This window comes from Falco peregrinus, chromosome 5 (genome assembly GCF_023634155.1).
Source record: "Falco peregrinus isolate bFalPer1 chromosome 5, bFalPer1.pri, whole genome shotgun sequence".
Taxonomy (NCBI): domain Eukaryota; kingdom Metazoa; phylum Chordata; class Aves; order Falconiformes; family Falconidae; genus Falco; species Falco peregrinus.
In genome coordinates, this window is record NC_073725.1 from 23,948,482 (window position 1) to 23,965,242 (window position 16,761).

A 16,761-nucleotide genomic window follows, 5' to 3' on the forward strand; every position below is an offset into this window, starting at 1 on the left:
ACAATAATGCTGATCTAATATAAAAAAACTTCCTTACTCTCTCCAGTTCTTAAAACAGCTGGCATCATGTAACCCATCCTATGTCCTCACATATTCTATCTAATTCTGGGTCATGGGGTGTTTCTGCTGATCTGGTTTGAATATTGTAATTGGAAGCAGCTGTTGGGAGGGTTAGACTCTGCTTGCCTCCCTCCATTTCCAGGAACATTTTTGTTGCAGGAATATCTGAGTAATTCCTGAGGTGTATTCCAGATATTTCGCATCTAGTATGCTAGTCTGTGCTGATCATTTTCAAACAATACATTCTCAAGTGTCATTTTGCTGCTGTTAACCAAACTGAAACTACTGGACTCAATGAAGTAACTGGATGAAACTGTAATCTTTTAGTAACGGATAAGATTCATGGTCCCTGGGGACGTGAAATACGTTGACCCTTTATAAAATTCCTTGTCCTGTGCTTTTTCTCAGAAAGCTGAACTTGTAATTTGTAGGTCACACCAGGCAACAGAGTTGTTAATCACTTTGTGAGACTTAAGAAACTTTGGAGAATATTCAAATTCACTTTAGAAGATGGAGTTAGTGTCAAATAATTACATAAATTTTCACTTCAGAATGAGTTTAAAAGTTGCAGCTAATGTTTCTGGAGGTGATAGATTATACTAAGTGTGAAGTACAGAGTAATGCAGTTTCTTCAATTAAAAAAAAAATCCAAGTTATTTTGGAAGAATGAGTCTCCATTACTATTTTTTTTTTAATTGTTCAGTAAGTGATTAAAATATTTTGCCTTTCTGGAAGTTTTCTGGTCAAAGCATACTAACTGTAGTTCTTTATATTGTGCAGGTAGTACATAATTTCAATTATGTTATTCTTGTTTTTCCAAATGGATCAAATTCTAACTCATTTTAAAAAAAAAGTAAAAGTGGGTGCTGTGCTGTATCAGCTTATATAAAACAGGAAGAAAGTTCCTTATCATAAAAGTGAGCGGGTAATGAGGTCAATATGACAGTCTTGCAAAACTTTATGTAATCTTCTCTTAAAGGAAAGGAAGCAAAAGAACTGGAATTCAGTTTTGATGTCATAGTTCTATGAAGGCTATAAAAATAACAATATAAGAAATTGTTTTGTAATTGAAGAAAGGCACAACTATCTCTACTTATTAACTAGAATCTACTATACTAACTCTACCAACTATCTTTAAACACAAAGCTATGTTTAACTAGTCCCCTTCAAACAAATGCTTACAGCAAATCAAAGCCCTCCTGTTAAGGACAACCGCATTTTCACAAAGCCTGCATTCAGCTTTATGTATAGCACTGCAGAAGATGCCAGCTGAATTTGTGCCTGTAATGATGTGACCGGTGTAATGCTTCTCTTTCCCTGGGCTGCTCTCATTGACACTGCATTTATGAGAGAGACTCCAGGGGATTGGAATGGGCTGAGTAGCTGCTCGACCTCTTTTAGTCATATTCTCTAAGAAAATGAGTGCTCTGTTCTTTGTTAATTCTTGGCCTATTGGCCAGTTTTAGGGTATTTTTGACAAGAGCTTTGGGTGTCTGGGGTGTGATCGTTCCTGTAAATTTCCTCAATACGTGCTGCTGGCTAGAGGGAGAAATCTCTACCAGTACTCCCCGTAAAGGAAAGGGGGTAATCTGAGCAGGATGTCTGTTGTTCTCTTTGGGCTGTACGCAGCTACTCCAGCCACATTTTTGCTCCCTTTTATTGTATGAACATTGGTGGTATTGCATTGAGGAGGGATGTAGATGACAAGTGACGCGTATGTAAGGAAGCGTGCTCTAGAGCATTAATTGTTTTGGAGCAAGTTATTCTTTTAAGAAAAAAACATCTCAGGAATAGGACAACTTAAGAAGAGTCTTCTGAATTTGATCAGGTGAGCAAGATAAGTGAGGGGGTAAAAAAACCATAGTTTTTTCCCACCCATAAGCATTTTTTCAGATGTCAATATGTTGGACTGAAGAAGTAGATGGGAAGACTAAGACTAATAGAGAGCAATCGGGGATTCCTGCTGCGCTTTTTTTTTTTCTTTCCATTCCTCCCTACCATGTATTTGCAGAGATATCTTCCCTGAAAAGATTGCCGCTGGAGATGAAAACCTTCCTTTGTGCTGGCACCTGATCATCTTTCTTACCCTTGTGAATCTGGATAACCACTCTGTGCTCCAAGATTTTATGCAGAAATTAACATGATGCTTACTGTCCAAGTCCTGTTCCAGGAACTCTTCCCAGCTGCCTCCTCTGGTGGGTGGAGGTGAATGTTGTACTTCAATCCATGGGGCACTAAAGATAACATTGTATTTCTTGCACTGAGGACCTTTATGTAATGCGTGAAGCTCTGGAGAAGTCAGTATTGATACAGGTAGAAGCCCGTCACTCAAGATGGGCAACAATTTTACAAGTCCCGCTACAAGTTCCTGTTTTTACATGATCTTAATCATGCAGGAAGATACTAAGTTATTTGGCTACCTTCTGTCCCTTGACCAGATTTCTAGACTGCTGGCTAAGAAGCCATTGCTAATGCTAAAACGAATTATAATTCCTATTCCTACAGTTCTTATTTAATCTAATCACTCCCTAACTTGGCTCTACAGAAATGGTCCTGGCTCTAACTGGAAGGCTGCCATTAAATAGCACACAGAATTGGGGTGGTTATCTGCAGGCAGGCAATAGGCAGCTGTAGGAGCTTTGAGAACTGTTTGCTTTGGCTGAGCAGCCTCTGAGATTCGTTTGTTTGTGCCCTTATCTGCTCAAGCATGTTGGAAAAGGGCAGTTTCCTGGGACTTTATCTGCAGCTGGAGGTGAGGACTGATCCATAGCTTGGTGGTTACACAATGCTGTCATCCTTTGAGTAAACGTACGGCAGTGCGTTGTTGAGTCAGTTAAGCTTTTGCTTCCCTTCTAGCTTGTTGGACTACACAAGAACTCTTTAAAAACAAACTTTCACATATGTCATCGGCTGTATTGCTGCGATGGGGATTACCAATGGGTGTGGTCAAATGCTGACCTGTATAAATGAGTAATACATCTACTGACCAACACCCTGCTTAGTTCTGTGTGAACCTCTCTCTGCTGTAGGGTGGCGTAGGATTCTGCTGCAGGACAAGCCTGTGTATATCTTTGGACCCTCAAACAGTTTTGCTGTGAAGATTTAAAAAAAAAAAATAAACCAACACAGTACACATAATATGAAAGTGTGCTTTTTAGAGCTTCATACAACAGGGTTCTTGCTACAGTCTCTGCCAGTTTTATCATAATTATGAAGTAGGACAATTTAGAAACTAGGTATGACCCCAATTAATACTACTTAGAAAAACAAGTCAGGCTACAGAAATTAAGGGTAGAAAAACTTACTCTGCATGAAACTTCATCTCAGGTGCCTTACAGTTAAAACTGGAATCTGTTCCTCTTTGCTTTTGAAAGCAGACTGAAACAGGCAGAAGTATGTGGCAGTAGCTTAAAACTTACTGCTTTCAAGGTCTTTCTCCTCTTTGGCAGAACACTTACTCTGAAGCAGTCTGTCTGGATTGAGTGTCATTTGCACAGCACCAGACTACTTACTTTGTACCTTACTTCTCTCTTTTTTCACATTGTCTACCATTCAGCAGACCTGAATTTTGCTAGCATGATATCTTTATTATGGTAGTGGAGCCCTTCAGAGCCAATTGACCTCCCCGAGCCTCCTTCCACTACAAAATGTGGCAGCGTATTTATGACAAGCTTATCTTTAAGATTTTGAAGTTTGTAGTAGTGTGAAGTTTTGCTGTCTTCAGTATCTTACTGGAATGTTGTTCGCTGACAGTTATTGATGACTTGATGATTTAGGATACTGCTTTGACTGGTTGGGTCATGTTCTTTTAATTCCAAGTTCCTTTCTTTGACTTAGTCTCTTGTGCTTCTTTGAAAGGATCTTGTCAAGGCTTCTGAAAATGACTGGCTGCCATAAAATCTTTCTGGTTAAAGAATTTCAGTGAGAAGGAGAATTGTCACTAACTTCATTATTTATAAGGATCTTATTGGTTGGACATCATTGTTCTGGCTTCTCAAGTGTGTGTCAACTGTTGCACAAAGTACGGAAAGTGGCAGCTTCTTTTTGTCACACTGGAAACTACTTGTTGAATTGCAGCTTCTAGTGGAATACGAATTTTCACATTGCTCAATCTACTTAAAGGCTATATGTTTATTTACAACAAATATTACAGTGAAACACTATGATTGTGTATTTGAATTTTTTTCAGACTGTAGTATTGATTTTGCACAAACTTACCTGTCAGAGGTCCTGCTGAATACATTTGGACTTGTCCCAGCACTGAAGTGCTTATAGAAGAATAGTCTTGTTTCATTACTTAGTAAAGTTAGTATAGGCTGTATCCAGGTATACTAATACTTCTGAGAGTATGTGTTGTAATCTAAACTTGGCAAACTAAGCTGTTGTGAGTTGATGACTGGAATTCAGAGCAATTTCATTTATATTACTTGTCTGAAATACATACTAAAAACAAGTAAGCATGACTTTCAGGATGTTTTTCCTTTTAAGAGAAAAGTGCAAAGACAAAACAGCATGCTCAAAATGCAATCTAGTAGGTTAAAAATGTACACATGGCTTGGAGCTTTTTCATGTTCTCATACTCCCTCTTGAGTAAAAAGAAAGCAATGGTTCTTTTAAAGCCACAATGGCCAAAACGAAAATGTGTTTTTGTTTTCAACCATCTCCTTTTTAAAAGAACTTGTAACATAGATTTAGTTGTATTTCTCTGATATATCTCTATAGTTAGTACAGCGGCTTACTCATGCTTAATTTCACTTATTTCTGGGGAAAACCATTTAAGCAACTTAATTTTCAGTTGCTTTTTCAGAATTCTTTGAGAGCAGAATGGGCAGTGGTACCGATGTAATTCAGAGAGCTTTTCACATCAGTTGTGGTTAGCCTTGGTAGGCCACTAAGCACCACACAGCTGCATGCTCGTTTCCCCCCCCTGCCAGTGGGATGGCAAGAGAATCAGAAAGGCTTTTGCCACGAGGTAGTTCGTGGATTGAGGTAATGACAATTTAATAAGCTTAAAAATAAAACAAAAAACAATGGAGGTGGGGGGGGAAAGGGAATTGCTTGCCACTAGTTGACCAGTGCCCAGCCAGTCCCTGAGTGATGGTAGCCCTTGCAAACTTCCCTGCCAGCTTTTATTGTGAAGCTATGGTATGGGGTATCGCTTTGGTCAGCTGTCCTAGCAGTGTCCCTCCCAATTGCTTGCCCACCCCCAGCCTGCTTGCTGGCAGGGCAGCGTGAGAACCAGCAAGGGCGCTGACACTGTGTAAGCACTGTCAGTAATAGCTAAAACATCTGCGTTATCACTGTGTTCATCACAAATCCAAAACGTGGCACTCTACAAGCTATTCTGAAGAAAACTAGATCCCAGTACACCTTTTTAATATTTTAATTCCGGGAAGGATTGGCTTAATCTCTAATGAAGCTTTAGGCAGCATGCTTCTACACTTAACTGCCTCACTGCTAACAAAACCTTAGTGTGTGTCCTCAACTAGGGATTTGATGTAAGTTTTAAGAAAACTGTCATGCTTCACGTTCTGATTAAGCTGCACACAAGGCTGATTCATTATGCAAGAGGATGTAATTTTAGTGTGATATTGTCAAATGGTTATGAAGGGTAAAGGTAATGGGGTAATGGTGTCTTGCTATTACGTTGTATTATCTGATAGTTCTGTGTATAACTAAACTGTTGCCATGTGAATATGCTCTTTGACCTTTCAAATTAACAAAATCTAAGTTATATTTGGTTCTAAGTTGCTACTACAGATGTCTCTTGTATTTATATCTACTGTAATGTAGATGTCACTGTGATTTTTGGACATCAGACCTTGTTTTGAACTTAAGTCTCTGGAGGAGGGTACATTCTGTGGCTGCACAGGGACTTTTCCCATGTCTTAAGAACTGTGCAAGCAGACAAAATATGCTATCTTCATATAATGCAAATACATTATTTTACTGTAGGGATAGGTAGGGAGTGAAACAAGGGTGTGGGAAGATAGCAGTTGGAGATCTGGTAAAAGTGCAGCATGATTTAAAAAAAAAATTGATGCGATTGTTACTTTTCATACATGTGGACATGCGTATTAGACTGTATGTGAATTAACTGTCATAGAACCTTTTGGTATTGGTGAGGTGCAGAGATCTGTGTTTGAGCAAGCATTTGTGGGACTGAGATGACTATTCCAAATATATGGAATAACTGCATTTGTCACGTAGGAAGGCACATTGAATCTTTCTGCTCTGTGTAATCTAGGTTATTCTTTCAGTTCCCGATTGACTTATTGAAACTGGTTATTCTTAGATTTTAGGAGACACATTTGCTTTTCTCTGAAAAAGTACACTAGCTAATCGTTGCTGCTGCTGCTGTCTCTTAGCACTTGCTGTTTAAGCTGGAAATTCCTTCAAATGTCTGTTTTCTTTCCCCTGCAGCTAGCATATCTCATGTGTTCTTGTATGGTGTTGACTCACTGTGGCTTCCTTTTTCAATTCTTAGTAAACTAACAAGAATCCTTGACAAATGCTGTGTCTCTAAAAAAACGCCACTACATAATAAAATGTAAATATTTTCCCTTAATTGCTCTTGGATGCTGTGCCCTTTCCAAATGGTGAAGGGTGTCTTTGCTCATGCTACAAAAAAGATGAGCTCAGTATAATTTGTGGAATAGCTTCCAGTGAAAAAGCAGATAGCTTTCACTGAACATAGCAGAACTGAAATAGTCCTTAGATACATAGGGATTTAAATCAAATCTACTTTAAACACTGCATGTGAGAGAAGGAAAAGAAAACTAATGAAGCAATATTTTTCTTTCAGATTTTTTCGTTTTATACCTGTGAATTTTCTGCAATCCAAAGATGGCAGCAAATAAGCCTAAAGGACAGAATTCATTGGCTTTACACAAAGTTATCATGGTGGGAAGTGGTGGTGTAGGAAAATCTGCTTTAACACTACAGTTTATGTATGATGAGGTAAGAATCCGCACTAGAAATTATCTCGGGAGATGTCTGCTATGTAGTGTTATTTAAGTATTCATTAGTACCATTACTTCCTGAAAGGGTCTATATGTATATGATGTGGTATGAAAGTCAGCAATTAAATCGGAGAAAAATATTTTTTGAGATTAGTGATTTGCCCTCTAGAGATACCTGTGAAGGTATAATTTGGCACTTTTCAGACTACTAAGCAATTAGATGCTCTGTCATCAGCATACTTTGTCATTGTTCACTAGACCTGTTAGAATTTATTTAGGTATTATAGCTCAAAGCTTCTTTGCTTAGGCGAGTTGCATGATGCCTGAAATGATGACCAATTTTTTCAATGTTTTTTTATGCTGCTGTTGAAGAGAGGAAAGAAAATCTGTTTCTTGTTTCCTTGCTTTTTTCCAATGTCAGTGATTATTTTTAATTAAAAGGCAGAAGCTCCAGGACTGCCTGATAACGTAATAGAGACACAGCCAGGTGTTGTGCGTGACCAGAAGCAGAGGCTTGGGTAGTGCACGGACATTGCTGTTTTGCAGTTACATCTAAAATTTCCATATAACTGCTAAAGAAAGCAAAAACCTACAAACTGGGCTGATGAAGAGCCTGTTTTAACTATGAGTAATCTGAGTACTTCACATAGCATAAATACATATGCTTACTTAGTTCCTGTAACCGTATGTTTGTTATATCCTTATATGCAAATGTAAGCATTTGTCATGTACAGGTATGATTTTATATCATGAAGTTCTTTATTCTAGTTTGTCGAAGATTATGAGCCCACCAAAGCAGACAGCTACAGGAAAAAGGTGGTTCTGGATGGGGAAGAAGTTCAAATTGATATATTGGACACAGCAGGACAGGAGGACTATGCTGCAATCAGAGACAACTACTTCCGAAGTGGAGAAGGATTTCTTTGTGTCTTCTCTATTACAGAGCTGGAATCCTTTGCAGCGACTGCAGACTTCAGGTAGGTTACAAGGCAAGATAATTCTAATTACAGTGAGATAATTACAACTGGTTTTTGATTTGTTTGTTTTGTAATATCCTTGTAATAGTCCAGACTGGATGGCAGCTCTTATTGTAGTCACGTAATGCTTTGAACAGATGCCTAGCCATGCTTTTGCTTTCTGTACCACTTCAGATATCTTTGCTGCGGTGTTTCTGCATACCAAAAAGGCTATTGCCACAGAGCAAATACATAGCAATATTCAGAAGACTTCTGCCCTTTGTAAATAGTGTTGCTTGGCGCTTATGCGAAGGAGCAGTATTTGTGAGTAGGCGTGCTGCTATCCACACTAATGGATGTGAGAAAAATCACTCTTAGATTGTATGGTTGCATGTAATGTATGTACAATACCACATACTCCCCAGAATTGCCTATTTCAGCTCTTGCTTCACATAGAGGATTTTGTTGTGTTTCACTTAACCTGTGAAACGCCATCTGGAACAAAAGGGCAACTGTAGCATGTCCAGCTGCTTTATACTAGAATAATTCATAGTTATAAAGATGACGTGACTGAGTTCCAGTTGAAAACTGTGCAGCAGAACCACATTTGGTGATGTCTGTCTGCAGAGTCTTAGACGATATAAACTATGCATGTTGGATTTTGGGAGAGTGAAATGCATAGCATCAACACAAATCTTTCTACCTCTTAAAGGTGATTTTATTAGCAGCGATGAGAAGTACCTTTGAATAGTCTGTAGTAGCTATGCATGTTGTGTAAAGGCCTGCTGTAAATCTGTCCCGTCAGTTTTGCTTGGATGGATTTTTTCTATGTAAAAGATACTGATGTAAATTTTTGAACTTACAAGACCAAAGTTCTGCATAGAATTCACCCTTCCCATCAAAGTCAGTATTTTACTTAATAGAGAGCAATGTGGTTAATAACAAAATTTGGAATTGGATCTTTCTGGTGTAATAAAGGCTTCACAGGACAGGGGGGTTAAGATGCTTTTCAAGCACGCAGCATATTAACACCCTTCTAATAGTAAGATACTATTAAACAGGCAGCAGTATATTACAGGTGTTTAATTTTGCTTGAGAGAGAAAGCCTATTTAAATCACTCATCAGTATATTAAAGAAAGGACAGAAGAGACCAGGGAATCTTTTCAAAGCTTATCAAAGCAAGAGAGGAGATAACCTTTGAGAGAAAAGTAAGGAAACAACTATAAAAAGAAATTAGCTGCATCCCACTGAACTAAGGTTTCTCAGAGATACTGTTACAGTTCAACTTAATTAGCACTAAGTAACAACGTGTTTAATCTAAGGGAGAAGGAAGAGGTATGGAGCTGGGAGAAAGTGAGTTTTTCCTTTTCTGGTGTTTGGCTTTTTTTATTTGTGTCTCTGTGTGTGTGTGTATATATTTTGAGAGCCTTGATTGGTTTGCTGGCTTATGCCAGGTACTGTCAGTCGTGGAGGACTATTTGGTATAGTTGAGCTCCTCTACAGTGCAAAATGACCTATTCAAATGATTTAAAATCCTGTTTATGCTTCAAAGTACATGATCTTCTATGGCTCTAGAAAAAATCCTGCTTTTCCAGCAAAGGTGTGTTGACAGTATACATGCTAATACAGCAAAAATGAAAGAAAAAAATCCCTTCAATGAAGAGATTAGAACTCTCCCCAGTCTTGAGTCTGAAAGTGCCTTTCAGGTTGCCTTTGAAACTGTAGAAGCCTAAATGCTAAAATGTAACAAAAAAAATTGCATCCTTCTCTGTGTAAAAGTAACCTGCATCCCTTGAGGGTACAGTTAAAATACCTTCTGGCATCCTTAAGCAGCCTGAGGGAATACTAATTAAGAGACAGATATGAAAGAAAGTGACAAGAATAATTTAGATGTTTGTTTCCATGGAATTTTGTCCATCAGGAATGGCAGAACTCCAACAGGAGTGCTGTTAAGTGCTATGCAATGTTTTCGGTGGGGTTCAGGTGTGCTCTGAAATGCCATTGTTCCAAATCGTTTATTTTTTTTTGCCCAAGAGAAAGCAGACCTGCAACAATTAAACTTTTTAAATATTTTTAAAGGCAAATTGAAAAAATGTGCTTTGAGTAGAATTGGTCTGGCTCTAATGATTTATTTTTTTTATTTTAAGTTCTAGATTTCAAGCTGTTAAATCATTAACTACTTCTTGTTTAGAAGGTATCAGTCTTCAGAGAGGGCTCAAAGTAGAATATTATTGTCTGGATTGCTGTTGATTAACTCTTTACATGGTGAAATTGTTTGGCATTGCCTGAACAATTGCTGTTGAAAACTACTAGTTTTTAACAGAAGTCTTATTTACACAGATATAGCAGTGATGCACAAGAGTTTTCTTCCTAAACCACATTCAAACTACTTGTGGATAGCTGCAGACCCTGTTAAAACATTTGCACTGATATTTGTGGGGGAGAGAAGGAATGTTGCTTTAATTACACCTCAGATATGAATGTGGTAATACCAGCTGTCTCAAATAAGTATTTGTTGTTGGAAAAAAAATAATTATGGGCTATCTGCAGTTCTCAGCCCTGTGAGTAGGCTTCCTCCATAAGACTGAATGCTATTCAGGGCTTTTTATGGATCCTGCCATACACAATCAAGGCCCTTTAGAATATCAAGTGATTGACTCTCTTCAGCTTCTCTCCATTCAGCTTTAAATCTGGCAATAGGTTTCACCTCAGCCAGCAAAAGGAATTTGTTTCTCTGTGCTTTTTGTTGATCTTTCAGAAATTGCTCTGCAATAAAGGGGAACATTTCACTACTAACTTTATTCTCATTTCTGAGGCAAAATAGAGAATATCCCTGTTCTGAGAAAACTGTTCTTCCTGGTACTTCTAATGCATTTCAAATGACAACAAAACTTTACTTAAACTGTTGAAGACTTATGTACCCAACCATTTGTACTACTGAGTTTTATTTACCACTTCAAACCCTTCATCCTAGCAGTTCAAACAGTAGAAGGGTCTGTCCTTAAAAATCTGGTGCATGTACAACTCGTATCTGTACACTGGCTTACAACTGAATGAAGATCTCTGCAGAGACTGAGTGTAATAGACTTGAGAAAGATTTCTGGAAGAAAGAGATGTTCTCTTGGTATGCTGTAGACCATTTTATCAGTTTTAAAGATGGCACATGCATTTTATTAAGAAGAAATTAAGTGTAGAACTGAAGTTTGGGTAGCTTAAAAATGGCAATCACGAGTAGTAATATAAAGACAACGGTAAATGCTCTCAAGTAACATTTTTCTTAAAAGGAATTACTTGTTTATATAAATGCCTATCTAAACGAATCCTGGTTTACTCTTAGTTTCTTACTGACTCACCTACTTCCTTGCTGGAGGACTAGTTGTCTGTCTTCTCCTTGTGATGTTATACAGAATGGTTTAAGATTTTTACTGTTATGTAAGCTTCATAAAAGGAATAAGTGGGTTTTCACTGTAAATTGGAAAAGTATTTAGTCCAAGTTCTTCTTTTTGTGTTCTAAGAATAGTACTCCATGCAAAGCTTAGTTTTCTTTTTCCTATATTTTTTTTTCCCTCTTTTTCTCCAGGGAACAGATCTTAAGAGTAAAAGAAGATGAGAATGTTCCTTTTTTGCTAGTTGGTAACAAATCAGATTTGGAAGACAAAAGACAAGTTTCTGTAGAGGAAGCAAAAAACAGAGCTGATCAGTGGAATGTTAACTATGTGGAAACTTCTGCAAAAACACGAGCTAATGTTGACAAGGTAATAATGGCCTCTATACAAAGAATCTCTCCATCAGTTTTTACTTTATACCTCTTCTCTGTGGGTTTTACTCTAAATGTTCATTATTTTAGCAACTGTTTATGTGAAATTTGAATCAAATGCTTTTCTCCCTTTAGCTTATGGGGGGTGCATGACTAGGTGACTTCATGTAGAACAGTGAAAACGTTAGGTGTAACAAGAGTATCCCATCCTAAACTGCAAGGAGTCATCATACGAGACATTATACAAGACTTTAATTAAAAATTTCTTGAGACAGATATTTTGGCCTAGACTTCTTACTGTGTTTTCTATTAACTAGAAGTCAGTCTGCTTCTGAACAGTAAGAAATGCTGTCTGATCCTCAGCCAGAATAAAACAGCTTACAAAAGCCAGGTAAGGGAGGGACTGGAGCCCCCTCTACCCTCATTCAACCAGGTGCCTGGCTGTTATGTTGCTTCAATGAAGAATGGATGAACCCTTTTAAGCTTTGAACAGCCTCATGAGTTTTTAGGGGTAAAACCTGGTTCAGAAGGTCTTGAGATAAGAGATGAAGAATCTTTGTCTCAAGATAAATCATTGATTAGTTATAAGTATTTCAGCTGTAATTCTAAAAGGCAGGAGTTCTTGGAATACAAAACTCTCAGCCTTGTAGACTGCAAGAGTAACAACTGTGTGGCAAAAGAAATAAGTAGTTTAACTCAATGTGTCAACCTTACCTTTCAAAGCTATTGACAGACTTGATCACAAAATTGTTATGTAAATCCTTGTGTTTGAGCTGTCAATTGCAGCATGACAGCTGTAATGTGAGTTCTGTCCTGTAGTAACCTGTTGTCTCCTGTCAGCTGTCTACCTGAAGAAATTGATTGTTCAGTACTACAGTAAGAACTTCTTGCTATTCTGTAGGGGAAAATTAAGTCAATTAAATGCAGCAGAACTCAGTCTCATTGCTGAATACAGCTCTGATTTTTACTTGTGTTTTTTATTATAAAAACTAGTACACCTTTTAGTTTTAGTGTGTGACTGCAGTTAAGATCCATCTACTACAGTCATGTAGAAATTCCCAGCCCTTCAAAAGCTACTTCACTATCATTTAGCAGCTGGGAAAAAATTGTGTGTGTGTGTCTGTGTGTGTGTGTATATATATATATTATTATTATTATTTTTTAAATAGTTCTCTAATCAATAGGCTTTGCACACGCATGGTAGGCTACTACAGAGTTTCTTTTTGGAGCTGGTGACATTAAGGATCCAGACTGGCATGTATCATAGAATTAAGGTTTGACAGGACATAAGTGAGGCTTTGTTGACACTAGTAAATACTAGGTTTTCTTAGTTGGAGCATCTGAAGTTATGGGGTTTGTTATGCAAACTTAAGTTACTATTGCATAAGAAATCTGGCTTCTCTGAATTCCAGAATAGTGGGGTTTACTCAGTTGAGGAAGACAACCAGTTGCCACTCACTTCCGTAAAGGTGACTCACTAAGCATCTTCTCAGAAGGTGATGTACCCTGGACAGCTAAATTCTGTAGTACAGGATCAGTCCTTAAGCAAGCTGACAGTTGCATCTTAGCATTAGCACAGTTTTATGTACAAGTAAGCAACTTAGTGCAAGTTTAGAAATACAAACACGATCTTATTTCTTAAGGGAAATGCTGAGTTACATTGATTTTCTTCAGATCCTGTGTAATGAAGGTGGCTGCTTTTGCTGCAGTCAATATGGGATTAGTGTCATTGCAAATAAAAAAATACTGAGCTCTGTAGAGGAGCTTTTCAGCTCCTGCACAGTCCATGTTTCACAGAAAGGGATCAAGTGCCCTGCCAGTTCTAGAGAACATCTCCCGAGAGAGAAAAGTCTTAATTGGTCAGCTGATTTCCTACAATGAAATTATAAAGATGAAATGATTATTTGCTGTGGCCTCCTGAAAGTCAGGATCTGCTTTTCAAATTAATAAAGTAGCTTTAAACAATCCAATCATACAGCCTTAACTGACAGTAGGATCTCTCTTAAAGTCATTGGTGTATCTCCAGCTTTGTCATTTTTGTTTCCTACTAAACCACTTGATGAAAATGAAGCTCATGTGTACTTTGAGATTGTAATATGGCAGTTGAGGTTACCTCGTCTAAAAAAATCATTTATGTAGTTGTATGATTGGTAACTTTGCTTTAAAGAAAATGCTGATTTTTATTTTTTTCCTAGTGTTTAGGCTTGCATCACGGGACATACTGACCATGAAATGTTCAGTGTATGCTACTGTTCCAGTAATATGTTTCTAGAATTGGATGTCCTGCTCTTCTAGCCTTTAAGCTCATCACTGAAAATACTCGAAACGTAAACTGATTTGCTTGAGTCTTCTCAGCAAGGTGTAGATAATACTTAAAAAAATTTGGCTGGTGATGAGACTTGTTTCAGTCCTTCTGAAAAATTGTCTGACAGGATTCATAAGCAAGTGTCAGAAGACAGGGGAACATTATGGTGCCATGAAAGAAGCAGGATTGCATCCTATCAACTTGGCCTTCAAAGCCAGTGAAAGATTTGTTGGATAGATATTTGGTCAAACTGGGTGCATGTGATTGACTTTATCCATTTCAGTTGTTTAGAATATCATCAGTGATCACTTAAATTGACTCATAAGTCTGTGTCTGTTTTTGCATTTATGTTCTTATGTCTTTTTTTAGGTGTTTTTCGATTTAATGAGAGAAATTAGAGCCAGAAAAATGGAGGACAGCAAAGAAAAGAATGGGAAGAAGAAAAGAAAAAGCCTAGCCAAGAGGATCAGAGAAAGATGTTGCATTTTATAATCAAAACCCTGAATTCCTTTCCTACCCTGACCATACTAATAAAACCCATAATTTATAAGCATGCCATCGAAGGCTCAAGTGACTGAAATTACTCTAACGTGTTGGAAATCTTAATGTACCACTAAAAGCATGAATTGGAGCTGCACTGAAAGTCAAATTCACTGAAAAAAAAAATTATGTGGCTTCGAGAGAAGCAAAGTTCAGTCCATTTCATAATTGCCTACCTTCTCACTTTACTTCTGAATGTAGTGTTTCATAGGCAGTCTTTTCTTTAATAGTGAACAGAGGGGGAAGTATTACTTTGTGGGTTCTTGTAAAGCATACTTTTTTATCACTGGTAGTTGTCAATTCATCCTGTCTTTTTGTTGCCTTGAAAATTACAGTTGTGAACATGATACCTAACAAAGTGGTATGCAGTTGTTTTGCCATGGAGTTATGCAAATTAGAAAAGAATAATGTATATGCGAACAGTTATGTTGGGGAAAATTATATGTGGTTCTGCATTACCTGATTAACCTAGAAGAGTGATGTAATCTTTTACATTGAAACATTTGAATATGCCTTAATTTTAAAACCTAAACATAGCAGGTTGCTTAATCAAGGGTGTGTTTTCAACTTTGTTGCATGGAGACTGTCCCAGCGCAGCTGTGTGAGACTGCCCTCTCTGTGGGGCGCAGTGACATGAATGATTTCGCTAACTAGCTGTCTGCTAGCACTGTCTGTTCTTTAAATGTGTGCCATACTCTGGTATTGTGAATAATACAGAGCATATTCTGTCATCTGTAACTGGGTAAATAATAGGGTATCTTAAAACTAAAAGGTCAGAATACACATAAGACTGAAGTCATAAGCCTATGGCACATCTAAGCCTGGAATGGTTGTTTAAAACTTAACGTGCTGATACCTTGAAACTTTCCTTTTGTGAGTAGATTTCTGTCTAGATGTTCCTTGGGTTTTAACTCCCTGGAGTTGGGTAGAGTGGAGCTAATTCAGTAGCACAAATGTGTTTTGAGTTAAGATGTTGTCTGGGAAATTCTTGTGTCATCAGTTAATTTCTTCTGTGTTCCTAATACTCAGCTGTGGGAACATGGTGCGTTATGCTGATGCTATTCGCAGGTTTTGTACTGTTTAGTTTATGTTGATTTTCAAATGGGGAACATTGTAGCTACTTTTTCTAGTTAATGTTGATATTAAACAATCAAATATGCTTTGCAATACAGAAACATTTACCATGTGCATCCAAAATCCTCAAACAAAACATACTGCCTCAGTTGCTTCAGAACAGCAAGAATACTAGCACATGGTTAGTATGCTGCATCTTAACTAAAAATATACCAGAATGTTTGAGGGTTTTGGACTCCTCTGGGGTAAGACAGGCTAGATCAATTCCACAAACTGTTATACTTTTTATACATGTGTAAGCCTATAACTGACAGTTTAAAATGTGCTCAAGCAAACTAGGTAACCAATATTTAACTTTCATGCTAACAGACATTTTAGGGACTCAAGTCTTAGAAGTTATATTTGTCATGTTAAATATTTATCAATAAGAATTTTGTATGTGCATTTAGTAGACTGCCAAGTGCAGAATTAAAGTTACTCACGTAACTATGGCAAATAAGCCGGTCTTCATCTTACTGTGTACTTATTTGGGTCTATTTAGCCAGGGAGTCTAACCACTAACATTGTGACTTTGCTTTGGAACCTGTATACTGGGAACTGAGGTGTTATGAAGCCAGTGGACACGTGAAATTTGTCTTGGCTGATGCCTTACCCTGTTCTTTTATTTGCTATTTGAGCCATTGAAAGATGAATAAACTTCCATTTTTTTTAAATATTTGTGCAGTGTTGATAACTATATTATTGATAAACTTTGCTATAGCTGATAATAGTTGTCAAGCAGTTAAAACTGAAATATTCCAGAAGCTGCCTTCATGTATGTGAACAAAAGTTTAGATTAACCCTAATTAGTCTGATTATAAAGCCACTTCGTAAAAGCTGAGACTACGCATGTGCTACTTTTTATGCAAAGCTAATTTATCCCTATTACTATAACAAAGAATACCAGAAAACAGGCAGAGGTAAGCTTGTTCCTGAAGTATTTTTCCATAAGAATAGAAAGTGAGATCATTTTTTTTTAAAAAAAAAGGCAAACAAAACCAACCAACTGATGTAGATTTTAATAACAAAATCAAAATGCATTTTAAGTAATTTTATTTTAGCACACG

At 37.4% G+C, this 16,761-nt stretch overlaps 1 protein-coding gene across 1 annotated transcript in view; it reads left to right on the forward strand.

Moving 5' to 3' along the window:
- RALA (RAS like proto-oncogene A) overlaps positions 1 to 16,368 on the forward strand; it is a 28,751-nt gene extending 12,383 nt beyond the window's left edge. Inside the window, exons 2-5 of the mRNA XM_055806163.1 lie at positions 6,866 to 7,020; positions 7,791 to 7,999; positions 11,560 to 11,734; positions 14,411 to 16,368. Of these exons, the coding sequence (XP_055662138.1) occupies positions 6,907 to 7,020; positions 7,791 to 7,999; positions 11,560 to 11,734; positions 14,411 to 14,533 (621 nt within the window). The 5' untranslated portion in view covers positions 6,866 to 6,906 and the 3' untranslated portion in view covers positions 14,534 to 16,368. The remainder of the gene's footprint in view (positions 1 to 6,865; positions 7,021 to 7,790; positions 8,000 to 11,559; positions 11,735 to 14,410) is intronic.
- Positions 16,369 to 16,761: the final 393 nt, after the last annotated feature.